Source organism: Sphaeramia orbicularis, chromosome 22 (genome assembly GCF_902148855.1).
Source record: "Sphaeramia orbicularis chromosome 22, fSphaOr1.1, whole genome shotgun sequence".
Lineage (NCBI taxonomy): Eukaryota > Metazoa > Chordata > Actinopteri > Kurtiformes > Apogonidae > Sphaeramia > Sphaeramia orbicularis.
The window spans coordinates 34,832,099-34,850,877 of record NC_043978.1 but is presented as its reverse complement, the minus strand read 5'-3'; the positions used below and the strand labels follow the sequence as shown (position 1 = coordinate 34,850,877).

General features: G+C 39.0%; 3 protein-coding genes across 4 annotated transcripts; all 3 read left to right on the top strand.

Moving 5' to 3' along the window:
- The first annotated feature begins 651 nt into the window (after nt 1–651).
- Nucleotides 652–5,477, top strand: actc1b (actin alpha cardiac muscle 1b). Its single transcript, XM_030126923.1, has 9 exons — nt 652–743; nt 1,847–1,997; nt 3,490–3,618; nt 3,825–3,935; nt 4,013–4,097; nt 4,412–4,573; nt 4,661–4,852; nt 4,945–5,126; nt 5,219–5,477. The coding sequence occupies exons 2-9, from the start codon at nt 1,869–1,871 to the stop codon at nt 5,360–5,362; spliced, it is 1,134 nt and encodes a 377-aa protein (XP_029982783.1). The 5' UTR covers nt 652–743; nt 1,847–1,868; the 3' UTR covers nt 5,363–5,477.
- A 1,244-nt stretch (nt 5,478–6,721) lies between these two features.
- arhgap11a (Rho GTPase activating protein 11A) lies at nt 6,722–15,015 on the top strand. 2 transcript variants are annotated; one of them, XM_030127691.1, is made up of 12 exons: nt 6,722–7,372; nt 8,253–8,320; nt 8,432–8,528; nt 8,619–8,875; nt 9,936–10,099; nt 10,190–10,330; nt 10,731–10,805; nt 11,173–11,346; nt 11,459–11,588; nt 11,876–11,984; nt 12,684–12,798; nt 12,914–15,015. In XM_030127691.1, the coding sequence occupies exons 1-12, from the start codon at nt 7,244–7,246 to the stop codon at nt 14,425–14,427; spliced, it is 2,973 nt and encodes a 990-aa protein (XP_029983551.1). In that variant the 5' UTR covers nt 6,722–7,243; the 3' UTR covers nt 14,428–15,015. The 2 variants fall into 2 exon arrangements, with proteins under 2 accessions (XP_029983551.1, XP_029983552.1); XM_030127692.1 differs by lacking the exon at nt 10,731–10,805 and having other exon boundaries at nt 7,244–7,372; nt 12,914–14,427.
- Nucleotides 15,016–15,616: 601 nt separating this feature from the next.
- Nucleotides 15,617–17,578, top strand: grem1b (gremlin 1b). The gene is given in 3 exon segments (XM_030125995.1): nt 15,617–15,936; nt 16,295–16,602; nt 16,605–17,578. Coding segments are annotated over 3 exon segments (549 nt in total). The 5' UTR covers nt 15,617–15,934; the 3' UTR covers nt 16,844–17,578.
- Nucleotides 17,579–18,779: the final 1,201 nt, after the last annotated feature.

Below are 18,779 nucleotides of genomic sequence, written 5' to 3'. Positions count from 1 at the left end.
CCAATGAGAATGGAGCACTGACACTGACAGGCCAGTCAGACAGTCAGAGCAGACACAGTCATCAGCTGTTCCACTCAGTGAGGAGGCTCAGCACACATACCAGCAGCGTGGTCCGCCGGCACATTCAATGTTTTCATTTCCTTAACAAGACACCAGCGACACTGCTCTGACTGGGTCATCATAGTAGGCCCTCGAGGTGGTTATGAGAGCAGTTAAACATATTCTACATTGCTGAACACTGTCTTGACTGATATATCTGGTCGAAAGACTGAAAAGAAATGATTCCTGAATCAAATATAAATGTGATTAAGGCAGACTGTTAGAAGTTTCATTAGCAAAAAGCAAGACAGATTACAATTTCTGGTACATTTCACAGATATGGTACCAATGACAATATATTCACAATATTGCATTAAAAAGAAATCAATATAAATGTGCTCATGGTGGATACAGATCTTCCATTTAATAATCCCTCTCTTCTTTTATGTAAAAATCTATCAAAAAATAAGTCTATTACTTCAGCATTTGAACCTTTAATTTTCACCACTTTTATCCATCTATGTAATTGTGATTTTTTTTTTTTTTTTTTTTTTTTTTTTTTTTTGCTGGCAGCACTTATTTGGACTTGTGTGAACCTTTAGCCACGCCCCCTGGTCCCCAGGCCTGGTCTGGGTCTTATTTAAGGGGGTCTGAAACCCTCAGCTTGTGTCCCAGTGGAAGCATCCGTCTACCAGTGCACCTTGGTGAGTACATTTAAAAGCTTGTTTCATTGTACCAATCTGCATGATTTGTCTTATAAATGTAAATCTTACGCTTTCTAAGGAACCCATATATTGAGTACATGTGACTGAGAGTTTTTTGCAGTTAATTAGCTGAACCACTATGCAAGAACATCAATGAATGAATGATATTAGTTCAGAGCAGTAGTTTTCACCTGTGATAAATAATCACTGACTGCATTTATGGAACAGACCCAGAATGTTAGTCCCTCTTCATATTTATTTTTTTCTAATTACAGTACTGTATGATGCTGAGCAATGTCACAACTGAATAATTTGATTTCCAGTGTACATCATACTAAGAGAAACTGTTAACTGGGGTAATTAGAGATGTATCTTACTGAGAATTATTGGTCTAACAGTGTTGCCAATTATCTAAGGTCTACCTCTCTTTTACCTATGGTCCACTGAATGAAGTTTACATGAAGCAGCAGGCATGGAGTCAAGCAAGACTCTCTCGATGTGCTGACAGAAGGGTACTGGCCTGGCTCTGAGACAAGTTCTCCTAGACCTGAAATAGCAGGAGATCCTTGTGTCACTTGTTTCACCCTGTGAAAAACAGTGAGGGTGCTGAACTTAAAATAGATTACAGGTCTCTCTGTTATGCCCCCTTTTGGTGCTACCTCAGCAGCTCTGAGATGTCATAGGAACAATCATGACTGTGGAGATATGATATCAGTAGTTGTACAACAAGGTTAGGACCAAAATAGCTCCCAAAGGCATGTCCAATTAGCACCGTATAGATAGCATCCATTGAGGCGGGTTGCATTATTGTATTAGTGATAATACCTTAAGAACAGTTATGAGACAGTGCTGACAGTTCTTCACAGACAATCAGGATTAAAGCTAATGCATTTTATAATTATACAAGTGGTTGATTGATTTTGTCATATAACATGTCTAGTCCTTTCATCAAGTCATCAACCCCTCCAGTGATAAAGTGTAATTGTTTCATTATAATGGGCCTTAATGCTTTGTACCCAGACTGACAGTTTAGACAGCTGCTCCAACACCTAGATTAAACCTCCTCTTCTTGTGTTTCCACCCCACCCTTTCTAAAATTTTAGACCAGCACAGTAAAGCCTAATCATGTGTGACGACGATGAGACTACCGCCCTCGTGTGCGACAATGGCTCTGGCTTGGTCAAGGCTGGATTTGCCGGAGATGACGCTCCCCGTGCTGTCTTCCCTTCCATTGTTGGAAGGCCCCGCCACCAGGTATATTTAAATCTACCATCTTTACATCCATACCCAATCATACACTGTGTTATTAGTGATCAAAGTAAGACGTGGCCTCTTCCTCTGTGTTATGTTTGTAGTGGAATGTAACTAAGTACTTTTACTCCAGTACTGCACTATTTTCAGGTCATATTGAGTACTCTTCTTGACTATTTTAATTTCAAGCAAAATTATACTTTTATTACACTACATCTTAGCGGCAAATGTACTTTATGCACCAATGCATTTGTCTGACAGCTTTAGTTACCTTTCAGATCACAACTTTTTTTTGGATACTTAGGGGCCTGGCCAAGCGAGTCATGAGAAAACACTTCGCAACAATACTAATCATTCCATATCTGTTTTTAAAAGTTAATTTAGCAGTAACCATAATAGCTTAAATTGTAGGTCTAAGCAAGTACTTTAACATGCCAAATAAGGAATAATAACGTAAGTAACAAAGTAACTGAGTGAGGAGGAATATACAGCAGTTAAAGCAAGGTTTGGAAAAAATGCCAAAAAGTGCTGTTCCTCAAAGAAATTGCAAATATTTAGCATACCCTACTTTTCTTAATATATGAGAGTACATTATATCAAAAAATGAAACTGATATAATTTTTATTTTAGCTTTAAAAGACATTAATTCATGGAAACGGAATTAGAACCCCAAAAAGTAAGAGCAAGTAAGTAAGAGTGAGGTGTTTGTTCAGTGTGATGCACCATATTAATAATAATCAAAGATTTTATTAAGATACTGATAAAATTATCTGTCTTTGGTGACATATGTTTCATTACCGTATTTAATACACATCTTTCTGCTGTTTTTTTTTTTTTATTACAATAAATAACATTCAAAATCATTGTAGTACTTTATTATGAAATATAAGATTAGACACAGGTATATATTTTGAAAATACTTATTTACACATTGCTATTTACATTCTGAATTTCTGCTGTATACATTCATTTATAGCCTTTACTGTTCTTCATTTACACTGTATTCTCATATATTTTCTTAAATATCCAGTTGTAATTCAGGTACAAATTAAATAAACACAGTTTTAGAAACTGTATTTCATGTTGAGTAATCAAAAGTATTGTTTTAGAGAAAAAAGAAATTGACCCTGATGTTCACTTTTGCATGGCCAGGCCCTTAGATAATTCCAGTGAAAACAATGAATCTCTAAATGTGTCGAGTTTGGAAGTGGTAAACTGAAGTGTTTATTCACAAGTTGAGAAAACTGAGAAAATAACACAGTATAAAGTAATCTGATCTATATCAGTAAACAGCTATTAATAAGGCAAACTATGAAAATACTACATTAAAAAACATCTTAGGATACTTACAGGGACCATTTGACACCAGAATGACTATTTCTACTGTTTGTACTTTAGGTGAGTTTTGCTGATAATACTTATATATGCTTAGTGGTAAGGTTTTTACCTGCACTGGTGTTGTTTGCTCATGCGTCCTGTCTCTGTTCTCCCTCAGGGTGTGATGGTGGGTATGGGTCAGAAAGACAGCTACGTAGGTGATGAGGCCCAAAGCAAGAGGGGTATCCTGACCCTGAAGTACCCCATCGAGCACGGCATCATCACCAACTGGGATGATATGGAGAAGGTGTGTGTTGACAGTGAGACCCATTTACAGCATTCTTGGCAGCTGACCTTCCACATTCTTGGGAATTCACAGTCTGTTCACTCTAGTAAAAGCCCCTGCTGCTTATTTTTAGCTTCACCGGTGTCCTTAGAAAACTATGTTGTTGTTGTTTACTCAGTACTGTGTTATGTCAGCCTCTGCATCAGCTGTTCTTCTTCTTCTGTCAGATCTGGCACCACACCTTTTACAATGAGCTGCGTGTAGCCCCTGAGGAGCACCCCACCCTGCTCACTGAGGCCCCTCTGAACCCCAAAGCCAACAGGGAAAAGATGACTCAGGTACTGTATGGTAACTACTCTTCTCATCTTCTCTCCTTTTATATTTTGCTGGATTCAAACATTTTTTTCTTTTACAGATCATGTTTGAGACCTTCAACGTTCCTGCCATGTACGTGGCCATCCAGGCTGTGCTGTCTCTTTATGCCTCTGGCCGTACCACCGGTCAGTAAAACACACTACAGCTGTGATGCATGTACCAAATTTAGTATATCGTCAGTTATGTCATAGCCTCAATTTACATAGCTCTATTTTTATGCTTGAACTTATATTGAAAGACAGACACTGTGAAGGTGTCTGAAATGTAGATGAATTCCTGTCTCATTGTCAAGTGATAGCGTTAATTCCTGTCCAGCACAGGGTGTATCTCATGATGACAGGGGTTTATGATGTGATACATCGTTGAAGAGGGCAGATATGTATTCAGCTGTGAATTTCACAGGTCTGTATGACTGATTGGCCTTATGTTTCTGCTAAAGGTATTGTGCTGGACTCTGGTGATGGTGTGACCCACAACGTCCCCATCTATGAGGGTTATGCTCTGCCTCATGCCATCATGCGTCTGGATCTGGCTGGTCGTGACCTGACTGACTACCTGATGAAGATCCTGACTGAGCGTGGCTACTCATTTGTCACAACTGGTGAGTATATGTCCTTATCTTTGAATTTTTTGTATGCAAATGGTAAATAAGTATTGTTTCTCAAAATGTAAATCTTCCTCTTCTTAGCTGAACGTGAGATTGTGCGTGACATCAAGGAGAAGCTGTGCTATGTGGCTCTTGACTTTGAGAATGAAATGGCCACTGCTGCCTCCTCTTCCTCTCTGGAAAAGAGCTATGAGCTGCCCGACGGTCAGGTCATTACCATCGGTAATGAGCGTTTCCGTTGTCCAGAGACCCTGTTCCAGCCCTCTTTCATCGGTGAGCCATGATAAATACTGAAAGCTGAAATGGTTGTATTTATTTTGTTGTTTTATGTACAGCATTTTACCTTTGTTGCATCTTCCTATCAGGTATGGAGTCTGCTGGTATCCATGAGACTGCCTACAACAGTATCATGAAATGCGACATTGACATCCGTAAGGACCTTTACGCCAACAACGTGCTGTCTGGAGGTACCACAATGTACCCTGGTATTGCTGATCGTATGCAGAAGGAGATCACAGCCCTCGCCCCAAGCACCATGAAGATCAAGGTAATAAACTGGAATATCCTTATTATTCATTAAGCAAACTGCCATTAGTTTAATGCTCACTTAAACTTTAATGGTGTTTATTCCTCATCTAGATCATTGCTCCCCCTGAGAGGAAGTACTCTGTCTGGATTGGTGGTTCTATCCTGGCTTCCCTGTCCACCTTCCAGCAGATGTGGATCAGCAAGCAGGAGTACGATGAGGCTGGCCCTTCCATTGTCCACAGGAAATGCTTCTAAACACACAACCAACCTCCTTTCATCCGTGTACTTGTATGTTGTTGTCCACTGTATATATATATGTGTGTGTGTGTCTATGTTCTATTGTAATAAAGATTAAGCCCTTGTGAGAGTACTTCCTGTACTGTTTTTTTTGTTGATCATGCTGGAAGTAAATTATTATACAAATGAAAATTATTACCATGAGAAAACAGTTTTAATATGCAGCTTTGCTCATTCACTCAATAGTCCATGAAAATGTCCTGAAGCAGTCACATTAAAGATTAAGATTTAAAAAAGGGTAATAGCCTAAATTAAACAAATGATAAACACCAACTGAGAAACCCAAAGGACACATATTTACTTTGACATGAAGGACTTGTGTGCTGCTTGGGATCAAGATATGACATGTTTCCAAAACATATCCTCCGTGTAAAAGTTGTTTTCCATTAGTGAAGCCTTTTCTCTTTGGATCAAATGTTTTGGCTTTTAAATATTTCCATCCTCTCACATAAAGAATGCAAGTACGCCAAACAATCAGCGGAACGGAAATGTTTAAACAAAACAGAAATCAAAGAGCCATTTGTCTTAAATCATTCACTTTTTGTTATCTCTGTTCACGTTCAGGCTAATAAGGAGCATTTGAGATCAACATGGCTTCTACCTAGTGGTCAAAGATATAATAAGTATTATTCACCTTTACTTGAGAAATATGTGTTTTGTTTTTTGTTTTTTTTTTTGCTAAACATTTATTTATTCATTCATTCATTTATTTATAAAAGACAGTGAAACGTAAACATATAGAACATCTGATGTTCTGTGCAGTTCTGCAGTTTTTTGCATTTAACCAATTCTCAACTCCCATCCCTGTTTGGGCTTTTCACACAGCCTAACGTCTAAGAGGTCACATAACAGTGGATTATTGTTATTATTATTATTATTATTATTATTATTATTATTATTATTATTATTATAGTGTTTCAGTCAATTACAGCAATTTAATTTTCCTTCATTTTTGGACTTTTTTTAATCCCTCATGAACAGTTCCCCCTCCTTACACAGACTAGTCTCCCCTCCATAACAATGGTGGTTAATGAAATAATAATGGGTAAATATAATCTGTAATAAAACATTTACTTTTTCTATTTGCAGTAGTTACTGGTTATCCGTTTTTCGTTTAGATTTATATCGGAGTCTACCGGTTGTTAAGAAGCTTCCCCTCAAATGATAATGTGCTTCAACAAAAGCTGCACCGCCCAGTAGGGATGTACCGAGTATTAAAACACACATTCCCATAGGACGGTATTCGAACTGTTACCAACCAATCACAGCGCAGAGCGTAGGGAGCGCCGCTGTTTGAATGCTCTGCGGAAACAGACAGACTCGCAACCGATACGAGTGAACCTTAGCGCAATGCAGTTAGCTAGCTAACACATTTTATACATGTAATTCGTACATTTATTTGCGCGATGAGGGGCGAGCCGTAATTTCAAAACCACGCCATTCCCAGAAGAGATTACTTTTTGTTTGTCGAACGCAGTGTATTTGTTAATGCAACTTACTAACGCTAGCTGGCTAATGTAAGCTAGCTAACTGCATTGCTACCGATGAATGAAACTGTTGCAGCTCTCCGTTAGGTATACGCACTATACGACCGTAAATTGTTTATATGTGGAATAGCATTTATAGTGTTTGCTATCGTGGTTGATTTGTATTGTCAGATGTATTAATCGTGCGCCCAGTGATTTGTTCTATTTTAGGATGTTTTAATCTCGAAAGACTGGAGAAAGTGAAAAGGCTGGAGGAAGTTAAAGACAAAACTGTAATTACCCGCGAATGACAGTTTTTTTTAAAGTCCTAATATAAGAGACAACGTTTTAAGGTACTCGGTGGAAGTCTGAAATGAAAGTCATGGAAAGAAGTGTGATGCGTCTGGTGGCTGTGCAGCACCTCCGCACAGGGTATGGAATAAAGACAAAAAACTGGAACAAAAACAAAGCAACCAGCTGTAAATCAACAGCAAGCAACTCGGTAAGTTTCACATAAATTATTAGCAGTTTCTTTGTTGTTGTATAGTGATTTTGGTTGGAGCTATACAAACTAAGGACGCGACATTCTGCCACGAATCAACAAATTCAGTGTATGAGCTTCATGGGCAGACTATTGTTAAAGGTACTGAGTCAAATTTGCATATTACTGAATGCATGCCCCCTCAGATGTGACCCATTTGTTTGCAAGCTGTTGTCATCCATGTCAGTCATTGCAAGTGTTTTGTTTGGATGTTGCCATGATTATTCTACACCATAAATTTCTTTAGTACCATCTGAAAGCCAATATAACAACAACACAAAGAGGCCAAACTTGCCCCTTAAATCTCCTCATTTTGATGTTTATGGACCTTGTATAGCTGTGCTTCTAGGATCATAGTTGTCCATGTGCAGCGTATACTTAATGAAATCAATTTCAGTTAGTTCTTAAGTGGCCAGTGAAGGTCCCTTTCCCTCTTGTGTAGATTTTAATAGGCTTAAAGAAGTCACAAGGTCTATTTCAACAGACTTTTCAAAAGAACACTTCTCCATTTGAAAAAATGAAAAGGAAAAAAAAATGACAAACTTCAGAAGAGATTATGTGATCAGGAAATTCAGTGAAATTATTCCGCTGCAGTTGGCAAACCCATGATACACTGTGGAGGTTCAAAAACAACTTTGATGACTGGCACAGTTTTGTTCTGTGAAAGTAGGAATGCTGGAAGCATGTTATAACTACTTAGGAGAGTAAAAACCTGTTTGGTGAAATGTCTTTGTTGATTTAGAACTTTAAGTGTTTTGACCCTCGGGGGAAATCACACAACACCAAGCACGTATATTTAAATAATTAATATTTAGATTTTTCTGTTTGACTGTTCAACCAGACAAAGGTTTTTGGTGTACCTCTGGAAAACCTGCCGTGCTATAACATGGAAAGTGGAAGTGTGCCAAGGCAAGTACACATTAAAAATCTACTTTGACATTTAGAAATTCCAGTTTTTGGTCCTTTTTTTTTTCTTTACATTTTAGGCTGATACTTTATTCGTTTTTTTTTTTTTTTTAGATTTCTGGTTGATGCATGTATGAATCTGATGGCGCATGTTGACACAGAAGGCCTATTCAGAAAATCCGGCTCAGTTGTTCGCCTGAAAGCACTCAGGGTGAGTGATGGCTTAATTTGACCCTCCTCCATGCTGAAGGACCTTGACCCTGGGAAAGGTCTAACACAATAGTGTGTTTTGTCTGTCCAGGCAAAACTAGATGCGGGTGAGGATTGCCTGTCCACTGCTCTTCCTTGTGATGTGGCGGGTCTTGTGAAGCAGTTCTTCAGGGAGTTGCCAGAACCTGTCCTGGCCACAGAGCTGCAAGAGGCCTTCCTTAAAGCCCAGCAGCTCCCTACTGAGGAGGAGAAGACCTCTGCTACCATGCTGCTGTCTTGTGTGCTGCCTGACAGAAACCATAGCATCCTGCGACATTTCTTTGACTTTCTCCACACTGTATCTAAAAGGTGCCATAAGAGCATTTTATTAAATGACCTTTATTGTGCTGTCAACAAATCTGAAATTTACAGTGGAAATTGCTTATCATGTACATGTCGGCTCAGGTTGAAGTAATACGGATATAATTATTATGACTGAATCTTTTTTCCTTTTATTTGATTTCTCACGCATTCTGCCTTTTAACCGTAACAGACTTTTGTACGTTTATTAGTGCCTTTTGAAGTCTACTTGAGTTGAGGCCAGCAAAAAATATAGAAATGTACTGAAACCATCACTGGCTGCCATTTAGAAGGTTATTGTAATGATGCACAAACCTATTTTAGGCTTTAGTTTAATTAGAATGCGAATTAAGGTAATATACATTCTATATAAATTTGTTTTATATTTATATATTTCATTGTACAATTCACTTTCAGTTTGAAGAGCATTTGACATAGCTATACTGTATTTTGAAACAATATTGCAATTCGCTGACATTTATACATTGTTTCAAAATACAGTATAGCTATGTCAAATGCTCTTCAAACTGAAAGTGGATTTTACAATTAAATGTATAAATAGGCCTATATAATAAATTTATATAGAATGTAGCTTACCTTAGTTTACATTCTAAATAAACTAAAGCCTAAAATAGGTTTGTGCATCGTTAATGCCAATAACCTACTAAATGGCAGCCACAGTGATTGTTTCAGTACATTTCTATATTTTTTGACGGCCTCAACTCAACAAGTAGATTCCACAAGGCAGCCTGACAAACCCTGTGTTTGGCTTCAATGTGTTCCATTCTTCCTATTATTATTTCAAAGTGCATGCACCACCAGCCTCAAGTATAAAATGAAACTACAGCCAGACTAGTATGTTACTGTAGTCATTGTGTAAATGTTATTTATAAAGGAATGATTCTGTCCCAGACTTGATTTTGCAATCAAATAGTTACTGTAAGCGTTTTCCACTGTCATATACATACTTTTATCATGCATCACACTTTTATTTTGTCTTTATTTTCTTTATCTGGATGATATTATAATACTAACACAACTATTGTTCTTCTTTCTTGCTTAATCATAGGAGCGCAGAGAACAAGATGGATAGCAGTAACTTGTCTCTAATATTGGCTCCTAACCTCCTCCACTTCGGAGATGGTACAGAAAAGATGAACGCCAACACAGAGAAACGCCTCAAGCTACAGGCAGCTGTAGTTCACTGCTTCATAGAGAATGCACACAGCTTTGGTACTGTGTCTGTTGACTTGTGGTTTATCTGAGCTACATTATTTTTCTTATCTTTTCAGCTCCAAATGTTTGACTATTTGTGTGCTACAGGTGTTCTACCACAGTTCCTGCAGGATAAGGTGCCGGCTATGATGGGCTGCGAGGCTGGGATTCTGTCCCCAACTCATGAGGTGCTGGAAGACCTGGACTTCAACTCAGGGATGAAAAGGAAACCCAGGCGCAGCTTTGGAGGTAAGACGGCATCATTAGATTTAACATTATTTAACCAACATTTATTTATGCAAGTTGGTCATTACTTCACAGAAAACAAACCATTTTCAAACAGAAATAACCATTTAAAAAGGTTGCATAAATTTTGAGTTTTGAAATAGATTGTCCGAGCATCCATTTACTCTGGGTCTACTCAGGCTCAGAAAAGGCACCACAGTCTTAGAGTTACCTGGTTTTCTGATGCTCAGTATTATGTAGCTTTTGTTTTCGGGGGTTTGCAACATTGCACACAAGCATAGCAAAGATTTAAGTTAAATGTCACATTGTTTAGACAAATAGAGCCTTATATTGTAGATGTAAATCATGGTTTTACAACGAAGAAGAAAACACTTTACATCGTTTGGTTTGTCTCACATTTCAGATATGGTCAGTGGTGCTCTGACTAAAATAAAAACCAATAGAACACCCACAAATGCCCCCCACTCAGACAGTCTGGGTATGTACTGTGGACAGATGAGAGTGCGCTGCTTGTAGCTTGATGATGTTCATCCATCCACTCTGCATATGAAACAAAACAAAAATACAATCAAACTCTGTGTTTCTTCTATTTGATTTTCTATTCAGTGCAAAATGGCATGGTCAGCTGCCTTGATAATGAATGCCTCATTTCAATGGTGCCTGCCTTTAGTGGCTTCTCTTTTCTCTATTGTCTGCTCATCATGTGCATGAATCATCTTCTGCAAATTCAGTCAAAAGCTGTTCACTTTTCTCAGCACTTTAATTCAGAAATACTTTGCAATGTGTTCAAATGTAAAAGATAAAACACGCTTAAAAAGACATTCATTCTGTTGTGATTTTGCCAGTCTTTTCTTCTGCAACTCCTGTGATTGCAACACCAACCTCCAAGAGAAAACTTCCTTTGGAATCGGGTCACTCTTTTGGCTTCTCAAACAAGAAACGTAGATCTGTGAAAAAGAACCTTGGGATAGATTTACTTCCCAATACTTTGTTCAATGGGACCTCTACACCTGGATCAGGTACTATTGATTGTTTGATCAAATAGGCACCAACTATTGTACTATTTATAAACTTTGTGGCTCAGATGGAGTGATTCTTTTTTTTCCCCATTCTCTTTATTTTTCTTTTCAGCTTACAGTGCTTCTGATGTCTTGGACTCTTCCCAAAATACGCTGTCGTCAGTGGGGAGGTCTCGAAGGCAATCTGCTACTTCTGCAAGGAGGAAGAGTCGAAGACTTAGCAACAGGCATGCTGTCAACAGGTACTTAAGTCATTTTCTTGTTGCCATTTTCAAAATAATCATTTCATGTCATATAGAGAGACCTAAATGCCAAGCCTTTCCCATGTTGATTTTACTTATTCTTTTTGTGCAGTTTAATGTACATTCAAAACACATTTATAGAATTAGGACACAGTAAAATCATACAATGTATCATGCTGCACATTGATGCAGTTCTGTGATTCCCTGGAAGAAATAATGTTGTTAAACATCCTGAAGACTATATGCGCCATGTCTTACTTTTTTTTTTTTTTCAATGTTCTCATCAGGGTTGAATCTGGAAAGGCAGGCTGCTTCTCTCCAAAAGTTGGCAAAAAAGAAGCACCACGCAAGTCTCTGCGCTTGCGTTTCAGCCTCGGGAAGAGCAGCAAAGATGCTGTAAGTGTGGTTGCCTGATCGACTTCACAGTGAAACAATGAAAAATGTGTTAATCAACTGCATTCAGGCTTATGCAGTGAACTGAAATTAAATCAAAGACTACATTTGCACTTTGGTTAATTTGGGTTAATTGTTACACAGTAGTACTGTATTGTGTAACATTTTTAAGTTCATCTTCAGTGGCACCTTTAAACTAATGCATGCATGGTTTGTTTTTATGCACTTTTACATTTGCAATGTAATAATAACTTGTATTCTTACTTGTTCGGTACAGGTAAATCCTCATGCTATTATCTGTGTCCAGTTTATATGACTCTAATTTAGGTTGTCAGATACTTGGTGGAAGATTGCTATTATAGGCCAGAACTGTATTTGACTAAGTATTCCCAAACTGAATGCAGACTTTGGATGTTTACATTTAATGAGGTGTTGAAGGTGCATACTTTTCTAATGCTCAATATAGTTTTTGTGTTTTTGACTTAATAAACATTTGTTGACCAACACATTGAATATGTTTTTTCTTCTGAGTGATTTGTATCATCCTCTGAAGAACTAACCATAAAGGTCATGACATTAACATATTAATTTTGCATTCTGGGTAACATCTGTGGGGTCTTTTTAACAAAATAATACTCTTCTGCTTAATCCACTTTGGAGATTCTTTCATCTTTCATTTCTCATTTCATGCTGGTGATAAAGGGATCTGAGTCCATTGGCTGGCGTCTTGCCACTCAGGAGAGCACCACCAGTTTTCGTTTCACCAAAGAAACGGACTTCAGTCCATCAGTTCTGCCAAGAAAAACTGAATCAAAGAGTAAGTACCTGTTGAAGAACTGAGATGAGTAGTCTTGAGTAGATTTCATTCTGTGTAATATTACAAACTCCCTCTTTAGAATCATTCTTACTAATTCTCCCTTTTACTTTTACAGGCTCGAAATACATCAGTAAGTCTGAAGACAATTTGCTGACTCCCCAATGTAACTTGAGTCCCCGCCGGGTTGGGTGGAACGAGGAAACCCCTGTTGGAGCTCAAGCCTTCGTTGGAGGATCTTTCACAGATACACCCATGAACATGTGCCTGAAGAGCAACTACGTGTCTGAGCCTACCATCGTCATAGCAAAGCCCCCCGCAGTGGCCAGCCTTCCCAAGAAGCTGTGCTGTGCTTCCAGTGCTGAGAGTTTAGAGAGCGACGCATCCATCACTGAAGCCCAAAGCCAAACAGGTCCCACCCTGCTGAAAATCAAGAAGGCCTTCACAGAATCTGGCAGTGACCTCCAGGCTGTTGTTCAGGACTCCTACAGTTCGATGGCAGAAAACACAACAGACCCATCAGATGGAGTGTTTTTGCCTCAACCTGAAACTCCTACAGTCAAAACTCTGTCTATGGACACAGAAACCTCCAGTTTACCAACTCAGCAGACTCTTCTGGCTAATGAACAGAACATTACCTTTGGCCAAATAGAAATTGCAGCTTTGTCTCCTTTGCATATTGATAGTGTGATTTTTGAGTCTGGTCTGTACTGCAGTTCAGCAGTGAAGGCTGAAAACGGTTCTCTCTGTGCTGATCTCATCCGTAGCCATAATAGTTCTGTGCTAGGAGATGCAGAGAAGGAGGAAGAACAGGTGAACTGTAGCAGACTGATTGATGCTCTGGACATCCAAAGTCCAGCTCATTTCAAACTGGGCGTCTCCTCTGGACTGCAGTCTACTCCGTTCAAGCCCGGTGTTCAACAGGGCAGCGAGCTTTGTACGCCTCCCAGAGTTGGTGCTGAAGTCAGTACACTGTATGAACAATGTGAGGATGAATTCCTGTCAGAGATTGGTACCAAAACTGAAAATCTACACAAACGGCTCCTCTCACCATGTAACTATGAAGCCCAGAAGCGTCGGGTGGCAGAACACATTCAACACTTTAACAAACTCACCCTTCAGTCTCCCAAGGCCAAACTGGTCAAGTCACCCATCAAGTTCCAGCGCACCCCTGTACGCCAGACTGTCCGCAGGATCAACTCGCTTTTAGGAGAGAGCCACAGACCCACCAGAAATTCTGGATTCGTCACCAGTCAGAGTGGTCAAGTGGTGAAAGCGGTGAGTTTGGAGAGCGGTCTTTCTCCACACCCTCAGCTTCAGCCGTACCAAGGACAAGTACAAGAGTCACTGCCAAACGGCGTTAACCCCATGAAGATGCCACCTCCGGTTCCACCCAAAAAACCAAGCACCTTGGCCCGTAAACCTAAGGCTTGTGCCCTGGGGGACGTGACCAACAAGGTCCAGTCCAAAAACAAATTGGACTCCTCCGAATGCCTGCTTGGTCAACCAGGACCTCAGAAAGCCCTTGTGCAGCAGGTAGCAGAGAAGGAAATGCACCATTACAGAGGCTCTCCCAGAAACCCTCTCAACCAAGTACGACTGCTGTCTGCTACGAAGCCTGTAGACTTATAGTTCACAAATGCATTGCCTTTGTGTTCTTTGTACTATGCAGGTCACTGAAGGACTACAGGACTTTTAACGCTCCATCTTGTACTGTCCACATTTTCAGGGGGTCTTAATTTATTTTAGCTACGGTAGTTGCTCTTTTTGTTCTATTTGTCTTAATGGGAGATGTTCATATGCCTTACTTTTGTTTTACACTTGTAAAGCAAGATTAGAATTTGTCGTCAGCCTACAAGGTAACATGTTAATGTTTAGATCATAGTGTGCAGGCAGAATATATGACTGATGGTATGACTGGAAATGTTTTGATCCGTTTTGAACTCCTATGCTTCTATTTATGCGTTTTACTCTTAATCCCTAGGTAGCGGTTAAAACAAAAAAAGTGTTTACTGAAAGTTAAGCTATTCATTTGTACTGCAGAATGTGTCCTTACTGTCTTTGTCATTGACAGAAAGAAGAAAAAGCACCTTCTGTCAGACATAAAAAAAGAAATGCCAAGCAGTATTGATCAAACCAGGTGTTTTACTGTCCAAACCAAAATGCTTTGCTATGTGAACTGCTTCAGAATAAAATCAACCAGAGTTTGTAAATTGTGTTCACTTTGTTGTCTGTTTTTTGGAACTTAATTCTACTTTTTTGATCCACAAGGGGGAGTCGTACAATCACTTATCAGACTAACAGAAACCGACCTGGCTCAGGAAACGACTGGTCTCTGGAGTTTATTCTAGTTTTGAAGAGTACTTGAAATTAATGTTTAATTTTATCTGGCACAAATACATTTAGATATGCAGCATCCCAGCTGTATATTAACCATTTCACTATATTCTTATTTGTAAATATGTCCAACACAAAAATGTTAGACGTGTCCCATATTGTAAGTTTTATCAAGAACGTAAAACTACATAAATATAGAAAAGTAAGATAAATTTACTTAATTTTAATGGTAATGGAAACACATTGACTGGACCTGACTGTCTAATCCATGCTGATTGACAGGTGTTTCTTGGTTTATATATGCTTTCCTAGTTGTTTTGGGAGTACTAACACCTCCCTTTAGTTTTGATTTGCAGAGATTTAGTTTATTTTTCACAGTGGGCGTTTCAACTAATATTAATTCTTTTGCGTAATTTTCTCCTGTGCGCATGAACTCCAGGTCGTGCGCCTCCCCCTCCCTGCCTGCACTCGCTATTCCTCGGTTGTCTGTTTTCTTGAAGTGGGTTCAGGGAAGTGTTGAGGGGGCGGATAGTTTTGATTTTCTCTACATCGTTCTTAGCCAATAATGTAGAAGGAACTGTTGTGCACATCTCAGCTGGCAGACATTTAAAAGGGAGACAGTGCGGCGCTGAAGCAATTTGTATTAAACCCCCTGGCCCCTGTCTATGGAGTGGTTAGTCTCCCACCCATCCAGAGTCCCGCCAGTGTACAGTCGACAGGAGTAGGTGCCTATCATCTGTGAAGGTGCCAGAGAGGGCTGACAAGATCAGATCATCTCACTTGAGGCTGTAGTCACTCGTACATGTAAGTGAATTTGAACATTTTTCTTCTCAAACTTCCATGCTTTTACGTTTTGTTTTTTTTTTGTTTTGTTTTTTGTTCAAAGAAATAATGAAAACTATGCATCCTAATTAACCAGATTAGATTCTTATAAAAACAATCTGAGTTAAAATGTGGTGCCAATTCTGTGCGTAACTGTAAAGTATTATAATCCTTGTAATATATATTATTTATTCAATTTCAAATATGTTTTTGCGCTTCAATCTCTTTTTACTTACTCTTGCTTTGTATTTTTACGCAGCGTAAAAGCTTTGACAGCTGTGCGTAACCCGTCCAGAGTTGAAACGGTGCAATGATGAATTATTTTCTTCTTTTCCCCAAGGATGGCCAACTCAACTCGTATACTCTGCAGTATGGTTTTCATCATTGGGTTGCTATTCTCTCCCGTGGATTCAAAAAGAAACCGAGGTTCACAAGGCGCCATTCCTCATCCTGACAAAAACAACCCAAACGAATCGGAGCAGCAACCGCAGCCTCCGCAGGCGGGCTCCGGGTCCCGGCAGAGGCAGGGCTCATCCTCACCGGCCGACGAGGTGCTGGAATCCAGCCAGGAAGCTTTACATGTGACGGAGCGCCAGTATTTGAAACGGGACTGGTGCAAGACGCAACCCCTAAAACAAACCATCCACGAGGAGGCTGTGTGAGCCGCACCATCATCAACCGCTTCTGTTACGGACAGTGCAACTCCTTCTACATCCCCAGGCACATCCGCAGGGAGGAGGGTGCCTTCCAGTCTTGTTCGTTTTGCAAGCCGAAGCGTTTTACCACTATGACCTTTACTTTGAACTGTCCGGACCAGCAGCCACCCACCAAGAAGAAACGCATCCAGCGCGTCAAACAGTGCCGCTGTATATCCATAGACCTGGACTAGACTGGGAGTGGGTGGGGGGGTGGACTGTCGGTAGAAAAGAGGTGCTGAAACAGCCAAGAACACGTGCCTGTCTCTACATACAGTGACATTAATCCTCCCTTCATGAACTAAGACTCTCTTCTTGCACAACGTGTGAACAGATATGTGCACGCAAACTTGTAATCACAAATCCATTACTTTGCCAGGTTTTACAACGCGCGTCACTGCACGGGAACGCTGACTTGGAATGGACACGTTTTACGCACGGCTTTCTCACCCCAGTAGGACTGCAGAACCCCGGTTTATTTAATAAAACAATAACTCACTGCTCCAAACACTCACCATGACAGGAAAACATCCTTGTCTAATTTCGTTTTTAACGTGTTTATATATGTTGGTTGAACTGATGTTTCCACTGTGTGGAATTGGATGGATAAGTAGTGTAATAATTTGTAAGCGAAAAATGTGATTTTATTTTGATGTTTTAGGATTCATTGAGTTCAAGTAATTGATTTCTGTGAATTTCAAAATCCATCAGTATTTGTGTTTATTGTTTCTATTTTATTATTTTTTTTGGAAGTTGGGTGCCTACTCAGTCCTGAAAATGAAGTCGATATTTTTGTTAAAAAAACGGACAATGTACAGTTACAGTATGGGATTATAGTTGTAAAGTGTAAAGACGACTTTGATGTAACCGGTTTGTTTACTCCTTGGATTAAATTATCCATGAAGACACGAAATAAACGGATACTGACATATTGTGCATATTTTGTTTGCAACCTTACACCAAATGTGTGGAATGGATTAAAAAGAACATAAACGTAAGTTACTCTTTGAAACATCCGAACTCAGAGTAAATGTCACAACGACTAAAAATAATCCTAAAAGTGTTCAGTTTTAAGAGAAGAGATGACTTAAAATACTTCACTTTGGTCTGTTTTGTTACATATCTTGCGGGATTTATAGGGGTATAAAAGAGAAAGGAAAATAAGGGTGATTTACTGTTTAAAGGCGGCGGCGTAGTAAAGTTCAATATGATCAAAATATGTATAAATGTATGGAATCATAATTATAGTAAATATCTGTCAAATTCATGGTTGCCCATAAAGTTGGAATAAAATATTTTTTTTTACCTCTTCTTATGAAAAGATTGTGACAATGTGATTTACATATGACATATAAAGTGCAACTGAGACTCACTAGGTCAAAGGAGATTACTGGTGTGTATAAATACAAATAAAAAGAGGAATGTGTTTGAAAACAAAATTATTCCAACTTTATGGGCAACAGTATACATAATGTAAAGGTCTAAATGAGCTGTGATGGTCCACAGGTGTGAGCAGAATCAGTCTTTTCTCATGATACTCTTAAATCTATCTACTTTTCTGCTGGATTGTGGAATTTTAATGACACCAAAAAATATAATATTCAATTTTAATCCACATTCCTAAGGTCCTGGTTCCCTAAAGTCAGTTTATTTAAAGTCTTCCAGGAACTAGATTTAATATCTTAAAAACAAAATTTGATTAAATGGCTTAATTCTGACTCATAGTTTATTGAACTGCCTCGCTGAATTATAATTCATCAAATCTGTTTTATGACTCAGGTTTCTTACATAAATATCACATTTACGCGCTTCACTGCAGGGCTCCTGAAAGCTGGCCTAATGAGAGTGCTGACAGTAGAAAATTTAGAGTCTGCTTTAACTCATCTTTCAAAATGAAGAAATCCACCCCCCCCCCCAAAAAAAAACGCTTGTTTGTTCTGCATCCAGTAGTTTATTCTTGAAATTTAAAACAATTCCATAAAATTACAGAGCACCTATTATATGAGAGCTACTGAAGGATATATGACCCGGGATACATACAATAGAGGCCATGATATTTGTTGTCAATATCAACTCAGTTTTGGTTTTAAAATTATGTTAAGTAAAACAATGCAATTTAGAATTATGAGA

Coding starts and splice junctions, on each gene's coding strand:
- actc1b (XM_030126923.1), top strand. CDS start 1,869: ATGTGTGACGACGATGAGACTACCGCCCTCGTGTGCGACAATGGCTCT. Junction 3,936..4,012: donor ACAGGGAAAAGATGACTCAG/GTACTGTATGGT, acceptor TTTCTTTTACAG/ATCATGTTTGAGACCTTCAA. Junction 4,853..4,944: donor GTTCCAGCCCTCTTTCATCG/GTGAGCCATGAT, acceptor TCTTCCTATCAG/GTATGGAGTCTGCTGGTATC.
- arhgap11a (XM_030127691.1), top strand. CDS start 7,244: ATGAAAGTCATGGAAAGAAGTGTGATGCGTCTGGTGGCTGTGCAGCAC. Junction 8,321..8,431: donor GAAAGTGGAAGTGTGCCAAG/GCAAGTACACAT, acceptor TTTTTTTTTTAG/ATTTCTGGTTGATGCATGTA. Junction 8,529..8,618: donor TTCGCCTGAAAGCACTCAGG/GTGAGTGATGGC, acceptor TTGTCTGTCCAG/GCAAAACTAGATGCGGGTGA.